We start from the raw sequence: 20,357 nt of genomic DNA, 5'->3' as shown, positions 1-20,357 counted from the left end.
TTTGAGAGGAGCTGTTCAACGGTGGAAATATAAGGCTGATGTTGAAGATGCTTTAATTTAGATATGATGTCTATTGACATTCTGAAGTAACGCTATGGACTTGTAAAGGATGTGAGGCAAGTTATGCAGTAAGAGAAAAGGGAATTTCCTATTGGATAGATCTTTTCTCTGCACTCAGCTTCAGGCTGTTCTATAGGTAACAGGGGCAGTACCATCCTGTGGTCTAAAAAAGGAAGAGTGGCTGCCAACTGGCAAATGAGGCACATAACCCATTTTCTGTTGCTTCTAATTTTTCAAGAGATTGGTTTCTGCAGCACAAAGGTCAGAGATTCTATCATATTCCCGTCGCTGGGATCTGAGAGTACTCAAGTGGATGAGTTTTTGCAGCTCCAGCAATCCGGAGTCCTGGTCCAAAGGTCAACAAGGAGGCGGAGCTTGGAGAGAATATAGTATTTTGACACCACAGAGACCCTCCTTTTTACAAGGGGAGTCTGGAATCGTGGCACTAAATGACAAGGCAAGGAAACTGGCTGATAGCACACCCCAAAACAACAACAAAATGCCTCTTTCACAGTAGTTATATCATATTGAAACCTGAACAGACTCCCGAAGAGTAGACCTATTTTCAAGACCACAAAATATATAGCTTTAGGTTACACAAATCCATACAATCATACATACATACCATCTTTTTGCTTTAAAAATGAATTATGTAACTCAAACACAGAGGAAAGATGCAGATCAAAGATTACATAAGGGTCTTACAGAAATTTAACTTGGGATCAAGGGTTAGCAGCCATGACCCATGGGCCAAATCCAGCTCACCATGCTTTTGTAAATAAAGTTTTATTGGAACACAGCGACATCCCTTCGTTTACATATTGTCTACACCAACTTTCATGTTCCAATTGCAGAAATGAGTACCAGATACATGAGACTGATGGTGCACATAGCCTAAAGTATTATCTGGGCCTTTACAGAAAAGCTTGCTGACCTATTATAGATCAAAGAATGTTTCCATCATGATCTGAATGAGCTGAAGAGAAAATTGTCTTCACCTGTGTTCTTGAACCAGAATAAGTACATTAAAATATTGCCAGATCATATTTGGTTACCCAATTATTCTGCTTAGAATTTGCGTAGCTAAAACTGGTTAGCAACTGTGTTTGTTAACACAGACAATATCAAAAATCTGTGTATGATTGTATTTATGTATATACTTATGTAAAGAATAAGAATATGAGCTAGCCAATTGGAAGGTATGGAGACTAAAGAGAAACAAGAACTCAAAATACGATTACTAAAGACTGTTATTTGGAACTCAGAAATATTTTAGTATATATATATATATATATATTTATATTTAACAGCATGGGACCATGACTGGGACCCTTAGCAGAGGAAAAATAATTTACAACTGCAGGTTTTATGCATGACTTACATGACAAAATTTTTTGAATATAAAATAACCAGCATTTCTATAAAACATTACCTTTTCATTATATAATTCAAGTGATATAGCAAAATAAGAATGTTTTTATTTATTTCTAAAGTATTTTAGTCAAAGTTACATCAGAAATCAAGTATTTCTCTGACATTTTCCAAGAGACTAGTTATTAACTACAATTATAGCTGTTAGTACTATATAGTAACACATCGCTTAAAATATATTATAAACCATTTCTCTTCCTCTTTAATTTAAATGAAATATAAAATTAATGATTTTGTAACATAATTCATACTGGAAAACATTTACGATGGTATGAATTACTCTTACACAGAAAATGGCACCAGAGTCACAAAATGTTCTAATGCTCGAGTGCCTAGCACAGTGCTCGGCACCTATCAGGAACTCTATGTTCACTCATTCGCTCACTCACGCATGCATTCGTTCACAGAAATCCAGGCTGAAGGAGAAACTGTATAATGAGAATGGCAAGCAGAATCTTTTATCAACAAATCTGGAGCTCGGACAAAGACTTTGGCAAAGGAGAGTGGAGATGAGAAGCCGATGGTCACAGTTCCAAACCGCTTGGTTAAGATCTACCAAGGGCAGCCCAGGGGTGCCTTAGCTGATGTCACAGAGAACGAGGGTCAACGTTTCACAAAAGGAACGTGTTCCTCCAACATCCAGTTCACTCTTACATATACACACCTCTGCTCAAAGACGGGTAGAAGTTGGTGTCAGGCACACAACAACACATACACGCAACTCCCCAGAAAGGAAGAACTCTCTGACTGGGGTCTGTTTTATCTGCAGAGATGGGTTTTTGGTTAGGGCCGCATTCACTTGGCTTTAACAACTTTATACTGGTTTCAACAAAAAAGTGTGATTCTAAAATTCTAGAAGAGAAATGGAGAAGGTAGAGGGGTGTTCAACATCTCTGCTTCTCTTTTATGTACCAACTGATCAATCTACTCAGCACATTTGTGCCAAAGGCACAAAACTAGGTGCCAGCTCTCTGAAGAGGCACCTGGAAAGAAGCATCCTTAGGCTCTCTGCAAAGGTCTTATACACATAATGAGTATTTTAACCTGAGTAATAGGTCTATGAAATGCCAAGGACGGCAAGGGACAAAAGAAAGTAAATACTCTTGGAAAACTAAGCAGAAAGTGGGATAAGTATTGATCTTAGTGGAAATAATTTTAAAAATCTGTAAAAAACAAAACAAAATGAAACATGACACTGGCAAGTCATCTGTAGCTGACTTTAATTGCCTTTGGTATTCAGAGAAGGAAACAATGGAAGCATTGTGATAAGCTCTAGTCTTGTCATCACAGGGGGAGGTACTGGGTGGTGGTGAAGACCCTTCCCTTGTACCTCTCCGATTCTCGATTCGCTTGAACGAGCACTGGCCATGTTCAAGCACCTCTCTAGCTTCCTCTTAAGCCCCACTCAACCCAGAGATAGAAACCGAGCACTTGCCGGGTCGGGGCTCTGTCTTCTCCTTCCTTGAGAAGCTCCTGGGAGACCAAGAAGGCCCCTTTACTGTGCACCCTTCAAAACAAAGTATGGGTGGCTCACTGTCTCTACCCAGCGGCTCTTTGCTACCTCAAGTTGTTCACACTATTTAGTGACTTGTAAGTGGACTTGCACTATTTTTAGGGGGAAGGCTAACATTTTTTTGAGAACCAAATACTTTCCCTTTCTCAAGTTAGTCGTCTACTCTTCTCATTTAAGAATTTTAATTTTTCTAGTAAAAGATACTATAATTTCAAAATGTGTGCTAAAATTTAACTCTCTTAAACACTTGAATAATGCACTAGAGCTCCACATCCTTATCTTCTATGTATACTGAAAAATCTGGGGTAATTATCATTTCTGGATCATTTGCTAAATTGTGAGGATTGTCTGACTCTTGGTGGTATAAGGTGATCACCCTTAGAAAATACTTAATTATATTAATTTATTAAATCTTTCTCCAATTTAAATCTACTACATGCTAATAAAAGGTTAAAAAGAAAAGCTATCAAAATAAGAGAATATGCCTTCAGAATTCCAAGGTGGGCTTCTTTCACATTGTTTCATGAAATTTTCAAATTAGAGTAAATAATTAGACTAATTATACTGCTCCCAAATTTTATTGTCAATGGAAGCTGTTTGTATTAAATGTAAAGAAGAAAGTGTCTTGCACTGTGACATAAATTCAAGGGACAGAAAATTTACAAGCATATTTATAATACAGTTCTTGATAAAATTTAAGTTCTCCCCAAATATAAAGAAATAGTAATTTCTTTAAAAATAAATATCACTGCAAAATCTATTGATGGTAAGAGAAACTTCCTTAGATATATCCCAAATTTAGTTAACATGACTAATTATACTACATTTTTTTCACTAAAAATTATTTTGAAGCTGTTCTGATTCTTTGGATTTCTATAAATATCCTTGCAGAAAATAAAAGCTGAATCTTATTTTTTACATAAAATATTTGTGAAAAACTCACTCATCTGAAGAGATAATAAATAAAGGATCCCCTATCTCCATTCCAGATAGAATGTTTAAGCAAGTTTCACTGTAGTTTGTTTTTGATGTAATAGGCTGTAAAAGAAATTTGGCTCATCAAGGTAAGTAAATTCAGAGTTGCAAAACAGTATAGTGAATTTTGCCAAACTACATTAAGTTGTAAGTTTGAGGGATTTTACTAAATTTATAAGAAGGTTAAAGTGGATAAAATTCACTTGGTAGATTTGCTGGTTTGGGAAAAAAAAAAAAATCCCCTACCAACAAGACCAAGGCTTTCTCTTAGAACAGGTTTCAAGGAGACAAACTATAGTGTTTCCCCCACTTTTTGTCATGCTACCAACACTAGACTGATCAACATGCACAAAATCCCAAACCCAGGCTCATAAGTAGTGGTTATGATAAATAGCAGTTTCAATGATTCCATATGGAGACAAAGACTTGAAGAGTATTCTTTGTGAGATCATGCCCCCAGAGAAAATGAAATTTAACCAAGAAATTTCAATGGAATACACTGGGATTTGAAATGGTTGCCAGTCTGGCCGTCCAATGGGGAACTTGAAAACTGAGATGGGGACAGGTACTTCTGTTTCTTTTTCCAGTCTTCTTGCTCTTGATGCCGTTCTACTGTTCTTTTGTTTTAGTTCCTTCCATTATTAAAAATGGAGAAAGGGGGATAAATAATAAGTAAATATTTGATTTGAAAGCTTTGGAAGGAACAAATATATAATCGGTTCCAAAGGCCATCTCTCACTCCCGCAAGGTGCTCCACATTCTCGGCTTATCTTTAGGCAGTCTAGTTTCCAGATTCCAGGACGCTAGAAACAATATAGCAGTAACAGGCAAAATTTCCCATGTGACCATCTCTTTAAGAATCCAAGCATACCAGGTCTTTGTCTTATACATACCAGGTTTTGGTCAGGTATAAAATGGAATCATTTCAAAGTTGAGATATCTACAAGTTGCAAAGTCTTGTGGGGCACAGTCATGTTTCACCCTGCCATGCTGACTTATGAGGTCCAGGTTTCCAAAAGCCCCCTCTCCAGACTAATTTCTGTAGTGGTCCATGTAAACAAAACACAGGTGAGAATGGTCTTTCTGGAGCCGCTTTCATCGAACAGCAGGATTTCCTGAAAGTGTGGTGTTGGCTAAATGTAACACGGGCAGAGGATGAGCCTCTGTGTTGAATACCCAGTGGTCTAAAGGTAAAAGATCATCACTGGAGAACAGCAGATACAAATATCTGAAATTAAAAGGGAGAGAAATGAGCTTCAATTAGAGTGCAACAAGAAGATCAAATGATCTAGTTACACTGGCAGAGGAAACCAATAACCTACTCTCAGCTTCGATGAAAAACACATCACAGAACGAAACTCACTCACTCACATGACCTAAATCATAATAACGTGTTCCAGAATAGTGCAGTGCAGAAGAAAACCCAGTTAAGATGCACAACCAGGCTTCAGAAGACAGTTAAAAAACAAAGTCCACATACCTGTCTGAAGCACAGAAGACAACAATGCTGGGAAACGGCATAAAACCAACCACTTCATGATTTTTCAAACATTTTTAAAAAAATCACATATAACATCAACCCTCTGTTTTGGCAGCTTAAAGGGCTCATAGTACAACTAGAGCTTAGTTCACATTTATTAATAGACATTTGAAGGAAATAACTAGTACATTACCTGGACATAGCAAGGACTTTTATATGCTAATACTTTAGTAAGAGTTTTTGCAGTTCTTTCAGCAGATAATGCAAACTGTTAAATAAAGCTTTCAGAAACACTATGGACTTGCAGGAGGTCTAAGACTTTCATAAGTCCTCTCAGTAGGTAACAGCCTCATTTATATGAAGACAAGGATTCCCGACCTTTCCATGGGCAGTGCAAGCCACAGTGGCCACTCAGCAATCAACAATGATAGAGTTGACACAAAACAATCAATTTTACCTAAACTGTTGGGGATATTCCAATCTCAATTCTATTAAAGGGGTCTTCAGAGTGGGCATAAAAAACCAACACCTGAGAGTCAGGAAATCTGGGTTCTAACTCTTCATTTCAGCAATAACTAGCTGGACCTAGCATTTGGCTAGATGAAGAATTCCTTTACAGTGATTTTGCTGAAATTTCTTTATCTTAAAAATAGGCATATTGATATCTTTTCCATTAATACCTTTTCTGATTACCATTACAGTTCTAGAAAACCAAGTAAAGACACGCAGCACTGAGGTAAATGGGGACTGCTTATCAATATTGTAACTGGGTAAAGCTGGAATGGAGAGTAAGTCACAGGGCTTCGAGCCTCACTCCCTGACCCTGGACTGATTTATTCACCAAGTCATGGGCAGAGAAGTTGGAACTGAAAAAAAACATACTTGGCTGGTCATAGCAAGAGACTCTGCTGAGTGTGCTTACTGCAGGGAGACTCGAAGCATAAGCTCTGGGAGCTCTCAGCACAAGTGTGCCCAGGAGCACTATGTTCTGTGGAATCCCAGGTCTCCTGGTCATCTCTTGAGATGGAAGTGTGTGAAGGATCAGTGACAGAAAATTCAAGAGTTTTCTGAGAAATGATTCCTTTCCCTGGGGGATGCGATGGAAGTGCCCACCTCTCCTACTCATGTCTACCTGGAGCCTCAGAATGTGACCTTATTTGGAAATAGGGTCTGTGGGGATGTAATCAGTCAAGGATCTTGAGATGAAATCATCCTGCATTTAGGACTCACCTAAATCCAATGACTTGTAACTTTATAGGAGAAAGGAAAGGGAGTTTTGGACCCAGAGGCACAAAAGGAGGAAGGTCAAGTGCAGCCAGAGGCAAGGATTAAAGCTATGCTGCTGCAAGGTCATGGACCATCTTTAGAGGGAATGGATTTCAGACTTGAGGCCTCCAGAATTATGGGAGAATAAATTTCTGTCATGCTATCGAGTTTGTGATAATTTGTTAAGGCAGCCCTCAGAACTAATGCAACTCCTACCCCCAACCTCTGGGATACCTCTATAGACGGTTAGCACTGCTGCTTGGTCCCAAGGGCCTGGAGCAAGACTAGAGAGCAGGGGTTGGATGTATACACACACACACACACACACACGTACTCACAACCACACACTCACAAATTTATAATAATATAGACTGTTAGCACTGCTGCTTGGTCCCAAGGGCCTGGAGCAAGACTAGAGAGCAGGGGTTAGATGTATACACACACACACACACACACACACACAACACACACGTACTCACACACCACACACTCACAAATTTATAATAAAATCAATGCTTGAAATTAATATAGCTAAACGATTCTTTTTTATGTTGGATAGCACATTCAGAAAAGAATATTGAGGACATGGTATACTATTACATACACATTTAAGATTTGTAACCTGGATTTTAAAAACAGAACAACTGGAGAAGCGTGATCTTTGCTGTAAAAGTTGAGAAAGTCTACAGTCTAAATCAACTACCACACTAACTTTTCCTTAAATATGAATTTTTTTTTAAAACTATGGTTTTAATAGATGACAAGCGGCACTGATAAAAGCCTACAGGCATATAGAAAGGTGCTATTAAGTACTTCAGTTTGAACAGATGTTAGCTTACTTTTAGAGCTATTTCTAAATGTTGTTCATATGTTGTCTCTTTAAGCTTTCTCTTATTTAAAGACAAGGTATTCAGGAGGTGGTGTTACCAGAAGTCATCTCAACACAAGGGTTGGTTGAGTTACCAGTTACTTACCTGGTTCAGTTACTACTGAACAGGCAAGTTTTACAGAAAGAAAAGTCAACCAAATCTGAGGAGAAAAATGTTAAGTGTTGATAGAGAAACGGTAAGGCTAAAAGAACTGGCTGTCAAGTTAATATGTACTTACTTAGTCCTTTATGTTGACTTATCAAACAAGACTTGGTAACTGACAACTACCAATGGAAATATCCAGTGTATCATGGAAAGACGCTACAACTCTAAAAAGGCTTACATATGAATGTAACTAAAAAACAAAACCTCCTTAGATTATTTGAAAAATAATTGACTTAAAACTTCCATTTCATTTATACTTGGGTTTAAATAATGTCTTTAACAGACTGGTTAGAATATAATTTTAATCTCTCCAGAAAGACTTACCCCTCTCTCTCTTCCCTACATCTTTTCTCAAGTCTTAAAGTTTCTTCTTTTTTAAGGGGCAGGGGTGGGGAAGAAAGAAATATTAAAGCTAATGCGCGTATAATATAAATTCAAATGCAAAATATACATTTTTTTTAAACAGATAAACTGAACAAAGCAGACATTTCTGAGCTCTTTGATGGTTCAGGCTTTGTCCTGAGATATAAGGAAGCTGGGAGGGATCCTCTACCCTTAGGAGTTGAATAAGTTAGGATGATTTTGCCTACAGGATACAGGATACCTAAACTACATAAACAGTGGGAGTTAGCTTCTGTAACAAAAAAGCCCAGAGGTAGATGGTAACAAAGGCTAGTTCATTCAGCAATAAAACACTATCAGAGCTCTAAGTTTTGTAAAGGTTAATAAAATATTAATTTTTTCCAGGTGCCAAAACACCTTATCCTTCTTTCCCTCTTCTTAGATCACTGCCTTGAGAAAACTAATTGTCTCTCTGAGATGTACATAAATCTTTTTAAAAGTTGAACAAACCTCTTGCCAACTTTACAATTTAGTTTCTCCTCAAGGTCTGCCTTTGCAACGTAAACATAAAGATGCACCCCAATGTCCCTATCACTGTGGATGCTAGCGTAGGTGCCTTTCTCTCCAAAGCTGTTAACTAACCCTTATCAGAGACAGAAGTGTTGGTTTTCCTTTGGATAAAGACAACTAATGAACACAGATGGTCACCCCAGTTACCACGTGAATTTAGAATGAACTATGTAAAGCAAATGGTGCTGTGGAGGAAGCACTCTTACAGAAGGACAAATTACAATTTATCTTAGAACATGTATGGCAATGGATTGTGTCTGCTTGGTTATATGGGAAGGTGAAATTTCTTCCTGTTTTTGCAATCTGCCTGTGATGCAAACTGCAGCCTGCTTTCATGCTTATCCAACGATAAAAATGTTTTCTAAAAAGTTTTATTTTTCTCTGCTACATGGAGGATTTTCTGGGTTGCCAAAAGATCCGGTTTCCAATTTTTTTTCCCCAGATCGTTAGGATCTTCATGATTTTCTTGACTTTCTTCTTAGAATTAGAAGATGTTCCATGCCTTATCTTACACCTCCACATTAAGTCCACAGTCAGAAAGTAAAGGGAGGTCACTCTGCAAGTGTGGGTCTATTTTGATCGTCTCATTCACTAGTGTCTCACTGTAATTGTAATATGTATTAATCATGTTGAATATTTTTTTTCATGAGCTTACTTGCCATCCTTGGATCTTCTTTTATGAAGTATCTGTTTAATTCTTTTGCCAGGTTTTAAATTGGGTTGCATGTTGTGCATGTCTAATCCTCTATGGTGTATCTTTCAATTCAGACATTGTAGTTTCCATTTCTAGAAGTTGGATTTGGGTTTTATATCTTCCATGTCTTTATTTAATTTTTTGAATATAATAACAACTGCTTTAATGTCATCTGCTAATTCTAACAGCTATATGAGTTCTGAGTTAGTTTCAGTTGATTATTTTCATTATTGGTCATGCCTTCAGGCCTGTCTGCGTACATGTTATCTTTGGCTGGATGCCAGGTATGTATCATGAGTCTTATCTTTTGGGTTGCTAGATAACTTTGTATTCCTATAAATCTTGAGTTTTATTCAGTTATATAGTTAAGTTACTTGAAAACAATTTCATCCTTTCAGGTCTTATTTTTGTGATTTACTATGCAGATCCAAGGCAGTAGATTATTCCCCACTACTGAGGAAGGACTACCCTGAATACTCAGTACTCTATGAATTATGAGATTTTCCAGTCAAGCTACTGGGAACAGACACTGTTCTTGGCCCTGTGTGATCACCATAAACTGTTCCTTTTAATCCCTCATTGATGATTCTTTCCCCCAACTCAGGTACAGATAGTTCTTTCCCCTCTGCTGGATACTCGCGGGGGATTGTCTTGGGTTCTTTCTCTGTGCAGCTCACTGCTTCTCTCCTATAAATACCAGCTATTTTAGTTTCCTTGGGCTCACAACTCCGATCTCCTCAGGGAGGCTGCTGCACCTGGCCCCAGTTCCTCTTCCCTGTGCTGTGGCCCATGAGCTCTATAAAGGCAGCAAGTTGGGGCAAACTCAGGGTTGTTGGTCTGTTTCCCATCCCTCAGAGGCCACATTCCTTCATTGCCTCCTCTGTACAGTTCTGAAACCCATTGTTTCCTATGTATTATCTGTTTGCTTTGGGTGGAAGGGTAAATCCTGGCCTTGTTACTTCATCTTGGAGGAAGAGTCCCGCTCTTCCATTTGAGATACTCTGTCAAACAACCTGCTGAACACCATGTACATTCATGGAGAAACTTAATCCTCTATTATTAAACCAATCCAAAAAGAACATTAGTGTTGGTCCAGCAAGAACTTGTTCTGAGGAAGCCTTTTTGGCTCTTCTTTATCACTAATTCTTCTCTAAAGTCTTCATATCAAAGTCATATGACTTTCTAGAATTTTGTGAAAATGGACATTAAATCCATCTACTTATATTTTTCTCAATCCAACTTTTCCCTTCTTTAACATTAGCTATCTATTGTAGCAGTACCCTGATATATAATTTCTTAGGATCCTTGCAATCATTTAAAATAACAAATTACTCTTCTTCCTTTGGGGCTCTAGTTTTCTCTGAGCCATATTTTTTTTTTCCTTTCATTACAGCCCCAGGTATAAGTTATAGGGGCTGGAGGGGAGGGTTGGGGGTCAAAGTGTAGATGCTTTGCATTTACCTTATGATTCCCTTTCTGGCGTGCCATTGCTTCTCTATTTTTTTTTATTGTGGTAAAAAAGACACATAAAATTTACCATCTTATGAGATCTTGACATTTGTGACAACATGGATGAACCTACAGGTAATTATGCTAAGTGAAGTCAGAGAAACACAAATACCATATGATTTCACTAATACATGGAATATAAAAAACAAAATAAATGAATAAACAAACAGCAGAACAGACCCATAAATACAGAGAACCAACTGAGGGTTGTCAGAGGGGAAGAGGCGGAGGAATGGGCAAAATGTGTGAAGGGGAGAAGGAGATAGAGGCTTCCAGTTATAAAATGAGTAAGTCATAGAGATAAAAGGTACAGAACAGAAAATATGGCCAATGGTAGTAGCACTATATGGTGACAGATGGTAGCTATACTCGTGGTAAGCATAGCATATATGTTGAATCATTATGTTGTACACCAGAAACTAATAGAACATTGTGTATCAACTACATTTAAAAAAAAAGAAAGAAATTTACCATCTTAACTATTTTTAAGTACAATACTATTAGTTATATTCACACAACTGTGAAACAGATTCCTGAACTCTTTCATCTTGTAAAACTGAAATTCTACACCCTTTGAAGCAACAATTCCCCTTTCTCCTTCCCTCAGCGCCTGGGCACCATCTTCTACTTTCTGTTCTTATCAACTTGGTTACAGATACTTCATATAAGTGGAATCCTAACAGTATGTCTTTTTTGTGACTGGTTCATTTCACTGAACATAATGTTTTCAATGTTCACACATACTGTTTCCCTGATTTTGATTCTAGAAGCCTATCTCCCATTACTTCTAATGAATATTCTTTAGCCAGTCTAGTTTTCTTATAGTCTTCATACGCTTTAATTTCCAAATAGCACAATTCTGAAAAGAGGGCGGTTACTTAATGAATACTTATGGATTTGACTTAGTTTGCAAATCAGCTGTCAGGGCTAAGTGAGCAGAGAACAGCACAGAACAGGAGACTTAATGCCACTTTTCTCATCCAGTTGGAAAAGTATTCCTTCTCTCACGGCAGGAGGTTAACTTTAGGATCCAGTTACAGACAAGATCAAAGATGAAAGATAAATGGAAGGGAATAGTGGCTTTCTTTTTCCAGTCTTCCCACCTGAACTGTCTTTTCGTTGGCTAAGAATCCTCACCCCAGTAATATCATTGATTCCTCCCTCTCCCAAATATATTACTTGGACACTTTTGCTTGTAAACTTAAAAGTACTACTACTCTTGATGTTTTACTGACAAAACCATTATCAGAACTGTCTTTGAACCTACTTCAAAACCTTGTTCACTAGGGGATTAGCTTTAATAGTCTAGTAGCTGGCTAACTCTGCTTTCATTTGCTTTTACTGAGAATAACTTTATAGGCACAGGCAGATAACAGGGGCTATAAAAAGGAGAACCAGAGCTACTGGAGGACAGGGTAGCAACATCAGTAACAGTATCTGTCCTGGGCAACAATTCACTAGCTTTCTCCTCCTCCCTGCCCTAGTATTTTACTATAAAACCTTCAAACTTCAGAAATGTTGAAAGAATTTTACAGTGAAACCCATACCCACTTACCTCCTAGATGCTATAATTAACATTTTCGTATACTTCTTGATCACAAGTCTAATACTCTCCTCATGTATCACTAGTTCTATCATACTAAAATACTCCCTCTAGAAAGAACGGCTAATTAGCAAACCTAGCTAAATATCAAGAAAAACTTGATCAGTAAAATTCTTTGCAAAGGGAGAACTGAAAGTTTCACTAGAATTTTTTTTAAAAGTCAGAGCAAACTTTGAGTAACAAACTTTAGGCAACAATAACTGAGTTTGGAGAGGAAGACTGTTGCCACAAACTTTGCCTGCTATGGTTCCATCTATGCCATCTCTACTTTAAGCAGCAGCAAGATTAGCAACATTTAGAATTTTATTTGGTAACAGCAGATACCATTACTTTTAAGGGAAACATTAAAAACTTCCTAGAAAGAAAAAAATTAAGAACAAGATGCTTAAACATGTAGTCAAATAAATGGTAAATGAGCACAATTCCTTTCTTCCCCGATTCCCTTCTAAAGCCTATACTCATGGCATCAAAAAGAGAACAGATACAGAAAATGTGGTATATCCATACAACAGGATCCTTCTTACCAAGAGAGAAAAGTGAACTACTGACACATGTAACAACACTGATTAATCTAAAAAACATTATGCTGAAGAAAATGGCAGACAGGAGCACCTGGGTGGCTCAGTGGTTGAGTGTCTGCCTTCAACTCAGGTCGTGATCCTGGGATCAAGTCTCGCATCGGGCTCCCCGCAGGGAGCCTGCTTCTCCCTCTGCCTATGTCTCTGCCTCTCTCTCTGTTACTCATGACTAAATAAATAAAATCTTTAAAAAAAAGGCAGACAAAAATAAGTGCATACTGCAGGATTCCAATTATATGAAATTCTAAACAGACAACCTGTAGTGACTTAAAGCAGCTATGTATTTGGGGGTAGGGTGGAAATCACAAGACTAGGATTAAAGTGTTCCATAGTAATGGGTGGTAGTTACCCAGGCTTACATAGTTGCTCAAAGACAATAGACTGCACCTTTAAAATACTTCATTAAAGTGGATTTTTAAAGCTAAAAAAAAAAAAAGACTAAAAAAGGATGTTAAAGGAAAATAATCCTATTAGGTGCTACTGCTAAATAAATACAGTTTGGACTATAGCTCCCTCTACTGCAGGAAAAAAAAAAGGCAAGGATATTTCAAAGTTAACACAGGCTTGAAACTGACAAAATGCTTCTATTAAATAGTGCCACTGAAATTCACTCTGTGTATGAGTGTGTCCCTACTGTGTAATATCTGGACTGCACTGTGACACTGTAGTTAAGTCCTAAGAGGTGTTAAAAAATAATGTAGACCATGGTCCTCCAGTTACTACCTGAGGAGACTGGAATGCATAAAGATAGCTGTTGATTTGCCCACCTGACCTCATGGTATACTGGCTATCCCTCAGCAGCACAGGTAATCCCTTGACCCCTAACTTCTCTTATACATGGTTATTGACTCACAGGTGTCAGCAGTTCCTCAAAGTGTGATCCTCCAGACCAGTAGCATCAGCATCACCTGGGAACTTGTTACAAATGCAGATTCTTAGACCCCACTCAAGACATACTAATCAGAAACTCTGGTGATGGAGCACCGCCATCTTGTGTTTTAACAAGCTTTCCAGATGATTCTGATGTGAGCTCAAGCTTAAGAATCACTGTGCTATGTTTACCAACTTTACCTAGATTCTAAAACTAGTTAGTTTGGACTGTTTCTGCTTCTCTCCCTCATGTGGGCATCTGAACCTGTGACTCTACTGAAAACAGATCCACTCTCCTGACCTCCCTACTTTTCATATCTTGATGTGGGCCTTTTCTTCTTGCTTCATCAATTCTCTCACTCATTCACTGGTAATGATCTTCTAGCACAAAGTGAGTTCTGAGTTCAAGCCCAGAGCCTCAACTAAGACATAAAATAGGTCCGTCATTCTCTTTTCTCTCCTCCCATTTTTGAAGTATCTTATAAAATTGCTGTTTTTCAGCTGTCTCTCCTGGAATCAAGTAATTCAATCCTTTATTCAACAAATACGTAATTTTGAAGCAAGTACGTGTGTTCTCACCATAGATACTGAAGATACAACAGTAACTAAAATATACAAAAATCACTGCCCTCATGGAGTTTATACTCTAAGATGGGGAATATCTATAGAAATTATATAGCATGTTAGAAGTTGGGTGCTATGGAGAAAAGTTAAAGTAAGGAGAAATGATAGGGAGAAACTGGAGCAATCTGAAATTTTATATAGGATGATCAAAGAATGCCTTAAAAATACATTAGAGGGGCACCTGGCTGGCTCACTTGGAAGAACATGAGACTCTTGATCTCGGGTTCATGAATTCGAGCTCCACATTGGGTGGAGATTACTCAAATAAAAACTTAAGAAATGACAAAACAATACGATTAAAAACTACTTAAGACCTGAAACTGCAAAACTCCTGGAAGAAAACAGAGAAAGAGCTCCTTGACATGTGTCTTGGCAATGATTTTGTGGTTATGACACCAAAAGCACATACAACAAAGGCAAAAATAAACATGTGGAACCACATCAAATTAAAGGCTCTGCACAGCAAAACAAACAATAAAAAAAAACGGAAGACAACCTACAGAATGAGAGAAAATATCTGCAAACTATATATATATGGGGTTAAATAGAAAATATACAAATAACTCTTGCAACTCAATAACGAAAATTAGTTCAATTAAAATGTGGGGAGACCAACTAAATAGATATTTTCCCCCAAAAGACATACAAATGACCAAGAGGCACAGGCAGATGTTCAACATCACTAATTATCAGCAAAATGCAAATCAAAACCACAATATCAACTCACACCTGTTAAAATGGCTATCATAAAAAAGAGACAGCAGTGGCAGAAACGTGGACAATAAGGTAACACTGCGCACTGTTGGGAGGGAATGCAAACTGGTGCAGCCACAATGGAAAACAGCATGGAGGTTCCTCAAAAAATTAAAAATAGAACTGGTGAATGATCCAGCAATCCTACTTTTGGGTATATATCCACAGAAAATGAGAACAGGATCTCGAAGGGATATGTGTATGCCCATGTTTACTGCACCATTAGCTAAGCTTCACAATAGCCAAGATATGGAAGCAACCTAACTGTCCTCCAACAGATGAATGGATAAAGAAGATATGGTGTCTACACACACACACACACACACACACACACACGAATACTATTCAGCCATGAAAAAGAAGGAAATCCTTCCATTTGCAACATGGATGGATCTTGACAGCATTATACTGAGATAAGTAAGACAAGAAAGGACAAAGACTGTATGATATTCATATGTGGAATCTTCAAAGGCCATACTCATATAGAAACAGAGTAGAATGGGGATTACAAGGGTCTGAGGAGTGGGGTTGGGGGACTGTGGAGATGTAGTCAAAGGGTACAAACTTCCAGTTAGAAATAAGTTCTGGGGATCAAATATACAGCATTATGATTACAGTTAACAATGCTGTATTATATACGTGAAAGCTGCTAAGAGAGCTCTTAAATGCTCTTATAACAAAACAGAAATGCTAAGTGTGACATGATGGAGGTGTTAGCTAACACTGCAGGTGGTAACCATATAGCAATATACAAATATATTAAATAATCACACTGCATACCTTACACTTACACAATGTTGTACGTCAATTAGATCTCAATAAAGCTGAAAAACAAACTACTACTTAAGAGCATCAGCGTACAGAGGCAAGTAGCCAACTTTTTCCTTACATAACACATATTTATTGAGTGCCTCATACACTGTGTGCTGGGTGCTAGGGAGGTGAGAGGAGTTAAAAGGAAAAGTTCCCACAATTATGCGCTTGCATTCTACTTACTGGGAGAGACAGATAAAAGACAAACATTAAGTATCAGGTGGTAATAGTGCTGAAAAAAAACAGAGCAGGGCAAAGGGAGAAAATAATGATAAGTACAGATGATATACACACATGGGGCCTATTTTTATGGGCAGGCACTCAAAAAATACAGCAATTGTAAGTTAAGGAGTGTAGGAACGCAATCTGTAAGTTCCTTGACGTCAAGACTGTTCTCTATTATATTCACTGATGTATTCCTATCACATAAAACAGCGAAGGCACATATGAGACACTTTACTATCTGTTGGATGAATTATTTCATATACTACACTTACACTGTATCATTTCTCTATTTGATCACCATTTACTTAGTAGATAAGGACAAAGAGGTTCAGACACACAGAATAAAGAGGTACAATTAAGGATCCCAGGAAACGATAGTTTGAAAAGGTGAGCAAATGCTAACACTTTCATCCCCACTAATGTCCTAAACCTCTCTCATTGCTTTTATCTGTGTTCTTAACCTACAGAAAAAAATTTAAGTGGCTTATTCTCTTGTCTGAGTTTATTCTGAATCACTTAAAAATATAAAATAATTTAAGACTGACTTTTAAAAAGCCTGCTCATTCAAATCTTACTTCACCTATCAAGTACTATCTAAATATTTTGTTCTCAGAATATTCTCTTGATTCTAACATTTCTGACTAGCTAATTTTCTAAAACATTTTCTTCCCCTGAACTTCCAGAGCTTTATATATCTGTGAGAAGTTTTGTGAAGTCAAATGCACATGCCCCTTGACCCAACCATTTTTCTGCTAGGAATCTAGCCAATATTTGTATTCATACAGGGAGGAGAGATATATGTAAAAGGGTACTCACTGAACTGTTGATAACTGCAAAAAACAAGAACCAACTTCTATATCTAACAATAAGCTGCTGATTATAAACAAATGACATATTCCTCGTTGGATTTATGTGTCCATATGGAAACCTTTTCTAGATAAAGAGTAAGATGAAATAGCAAGTCTCAGAACAGTAGGGGAAAAAAGGCTATTAAAAGTATGTACATTATAAATATATATTTTATATGTTTGGTTATACCCAGAAAACTTCTAAAAGGATACATCAAGAACTGTTTAATAATAGTTACCTCTGCACTTGACGGGATGAGCACTGGGTGTTATACCATATGCTGGCCAATCGAACTTCAAAAAATATATATATATATGTGTGTGTGTGATATATGTGTGTGTGTGTGTGTGTGTGTGTGTGTGTATAAATAATAGTTATTTCTGGGACATAAACCTGGATGTGAAATACAGAGAAACTTTTTCTGAGTCATGTTAATATTTAATTCATTTTGCCATTTCCACACATTATTTTTATAATTTAAAAAATAAACTATATTAAAAACAGCCACATTAAGCCTTGGTCTTTTATGTACAAATATTGCATATCATAGGATATAAAGTAACTTATAATTTCTTTCATTGTCTGGAAGCGCTTGTCTCCTGCAGTGATTGTATACTTTGTCGAACATAGCTGAGCTGGAAGGATATTTGTCAGAAATATTTCTGTATGGTTCTAAGTTGGGATTGGCTACAAAAACATATGCACCCAGGTGATTTGGTGGCGGAAGTAAAGTAGCACCCACGATGCTTTCAGGGGAATGTAGTGCTGCCATATGCTATTAACATTACGCACTTGCCAGTGACTGCCTGGCCAGACCTTCAGCACCTGCAGCTCCTGTGGAGTTCCTCAGCAATTTTTCCAATTCCTAAGCCAGGCGTGGATGGCCCCATGGCAACAGGTGCCAATTTCTTCTGCAAATTAGCTGCTTATCAAAGTTGGAGGCAGTGAGACACAGATATGGGATCACTTGTCCTTTTGAGTTCCAGTCTGTCCTTGTTCTCCTTTGCTTCATATCTAGCTTTGTTCCCTGGCTGCTAGCCCTACTGTCCTACAGCGATTTTCCACCTGCTGTATTGTATTTTGTGCCACATAAAATTCTAAATGCTTCACTGTATTAATCTCCATAACAACTCTTTCAGGTGATACTATTATTAATTCCCCTTTTACATATGAAAAAACTGAAGCAGAAAATTCAGTTAACTTGTCCAAAGTCACACAGCTACTGAGGGAAAGAGATAAGTATGTACTGGCTGAGAATTCATGGTTAGATGCTTGTATCATATGATTAATTGGGTACATATAGAGAAGGCACATTGATTAAATCCGTGAGTGACACAAAGCTAGAATATCTAAAACATTAAATGAAAAACTCAAGAGTTAAAAAAATTTCAACAAATTAGAATACATTAAGCCTAACAAAGTGCAATAAGGATAAATGAAATAAATCTCAGAAAAATTCATCATAACAAGTATGAGAGAAAATAATTATCCTATTAGTTCATGCCCCTCCTTCCCAAAAGATCTACAGCAAAATTTCAAGCTATATTGACAGGGTTCGCAGAAAATAGAATACAGTATTATTTTCACTGATGCAAATATAATGATCAAAGTAAGGACTGGTAACCTGCACTGGTTTAACCACATCTTAAACATAGTGTTCAGTCTAGAAAACCAAGCCCTCATCCCCAGAGAAGGCAAGCAGACTGCTTTCATAGAAAGAAATAGTACACAAACTTGCAGTGTTTAGCCTGGCAAATACAAGTATTTTTAGTGAACATATATGCAGAAGACTGTACATTTCCAAAGAGCAAAACATGGATCACCGAATGGAACTCACAGTGAAGCAGATTTTAACTGAAAATAAGGTTTTTCTAACAAAAAGCTTTTGAACAGTGGCATGGGTTGGCCTTTTGAGGCAGCAAGCTGCCCATCAACTGAAAAGATTAAGAAAAGACTATGGCAAAATACTCTGTATGTTGTAAAGAGACTTTTAGCATTGGGAATGTGTGTAGGAGGAAGAAATGGATTGTTGGCGGTTTCTGTTGGACTGAATGACCTCTAAATTTTCTTGCAGCTCAAAAATCTTCCTTTTGATTCTAGGCATAAAAACAGCAACTAAATCTAACACAGGAAAATATGGTTGCAGTTTAATTTATTTAAAAGACTTTTTCTGATTACAAAAATAAAAACAGAATGTTTTTTGATGTTGAAATACACATGAAGATGTTTATTTACATGTTTTATTTTACAAACACATATACATGCACACAATAGCCTACTTGATATTATGAAGAGTCCATAACTACTAGTGACTCCATAATATCTATACTGTGGAAGTGTCATAATTTATTTAATCATTCAACTATTATTGAGCATGTAATAATTATTTTTTTTGTAATAATTATTTTTACGATGGTGATAAACACCCTTGTAATAAAACTTTTTCCATAGCTTTGACTAAGAACCTTGACATATTCTTACATAGTTTTCCAGAATTTTGCTATTATATACAAAGTATGAATTTTAAGAGCTAGGAAAGGAGTAAAGCAAGATTCACACAAAGACACACAAAAATACAGTTTCTGCCCCAGAGATTCTGCCAGTGAAAGCAGACAAGTTTTGGTGGTAAACTTGGTCTTTATGGTGTTTCTCTTTCAATAACAAACTTAAGAGGACTATGATTCCAATTAACCTGTGATTTCTTATAGCGATTTAATGTCTAAAATACACGAACTCAGAAAAACAGAGAGAAAGTATCTTCAATATGTACACGTTTCTCAATTTATCAGACCTTCAAAAAAAGGATGCAACATAAAAGCTAAATCAAACCTAGGTTAACAGATGTAGATACAGAGGTACAGATATGTCTCTTGGACGCCCGGGTGGCTCAGCGCTTGAGCCTTTTCCTTTGGCTCAGGTCGTGATCCCTGGGTCCTGGGATCAATTCCGGCATTGGGCTCCCTACATGGAGCCTGCTTCTCCCTCTGCCTGTGTCTCTGCCTCTCTCTCTAGGTGTCTCTCATGAATAAATAAATAAAATCTTAAAAAAAAAAAAAAAAGATACGTATCTTGGAATTCTTGTAGTGTAAGGGGCTTTGGACCAGCTCCTATTACAATAAAAACCAATGAAAAGATGATTCTTGGAGAAAACGTCCATTATCAAAAAAC

At 37.3% G+C, this 20,357-nt stretch overlaps 1 protein-coding gene across 1 annotated transcript in view; it reads right to left on the bottom strand.

Annotated features, from left to right (window-relative positions):
• Positions 1 to 827: 827 nt before the first annotated feature.
• The window catches only part of MAN1A2 (mannosidase alpha class 1A member 2), a 189,292-nt gene continuing 169,762 nt past the window's right edge, over positions 828 to 20,357 (bottom strand). The window contains exon 13 of the mRNA XM_055312354.1: positions 828 to 5,207. Within this exon, the coding sequence (XP_055168329.1) occupies positions 5,075 to 5,207 (133 nt within the window). The 3' untranslated portion in view covers positions 828 to 5,074. The remainder of the gene's footprint in view (positions 5,208 to 20,357) is intronic.

The sequence above is a fragment of the Nyctereutes procyonoides genome, unplaced genomic scaffold, assembly GCF_905146905.1.
Source record: "Nyctereutes procyonoides isolate TBG_1078 unplaced genomic scaffold, NYPRO_anot_genome, whole genome shotgun sequence".
Taxonomy (NCBI): domain Eukaryota; kingdom Metazoa; phylum Chordata; class Mammalia; order Carnivora; family Canidae; genus Nyctereutes; species Nyctereutes procyonoides.
The sequence above is the reverse complement of the archived record's forward strand: the minus strand, read 5'-3'. Positions and strand labels throughout refer to the sequence as shown.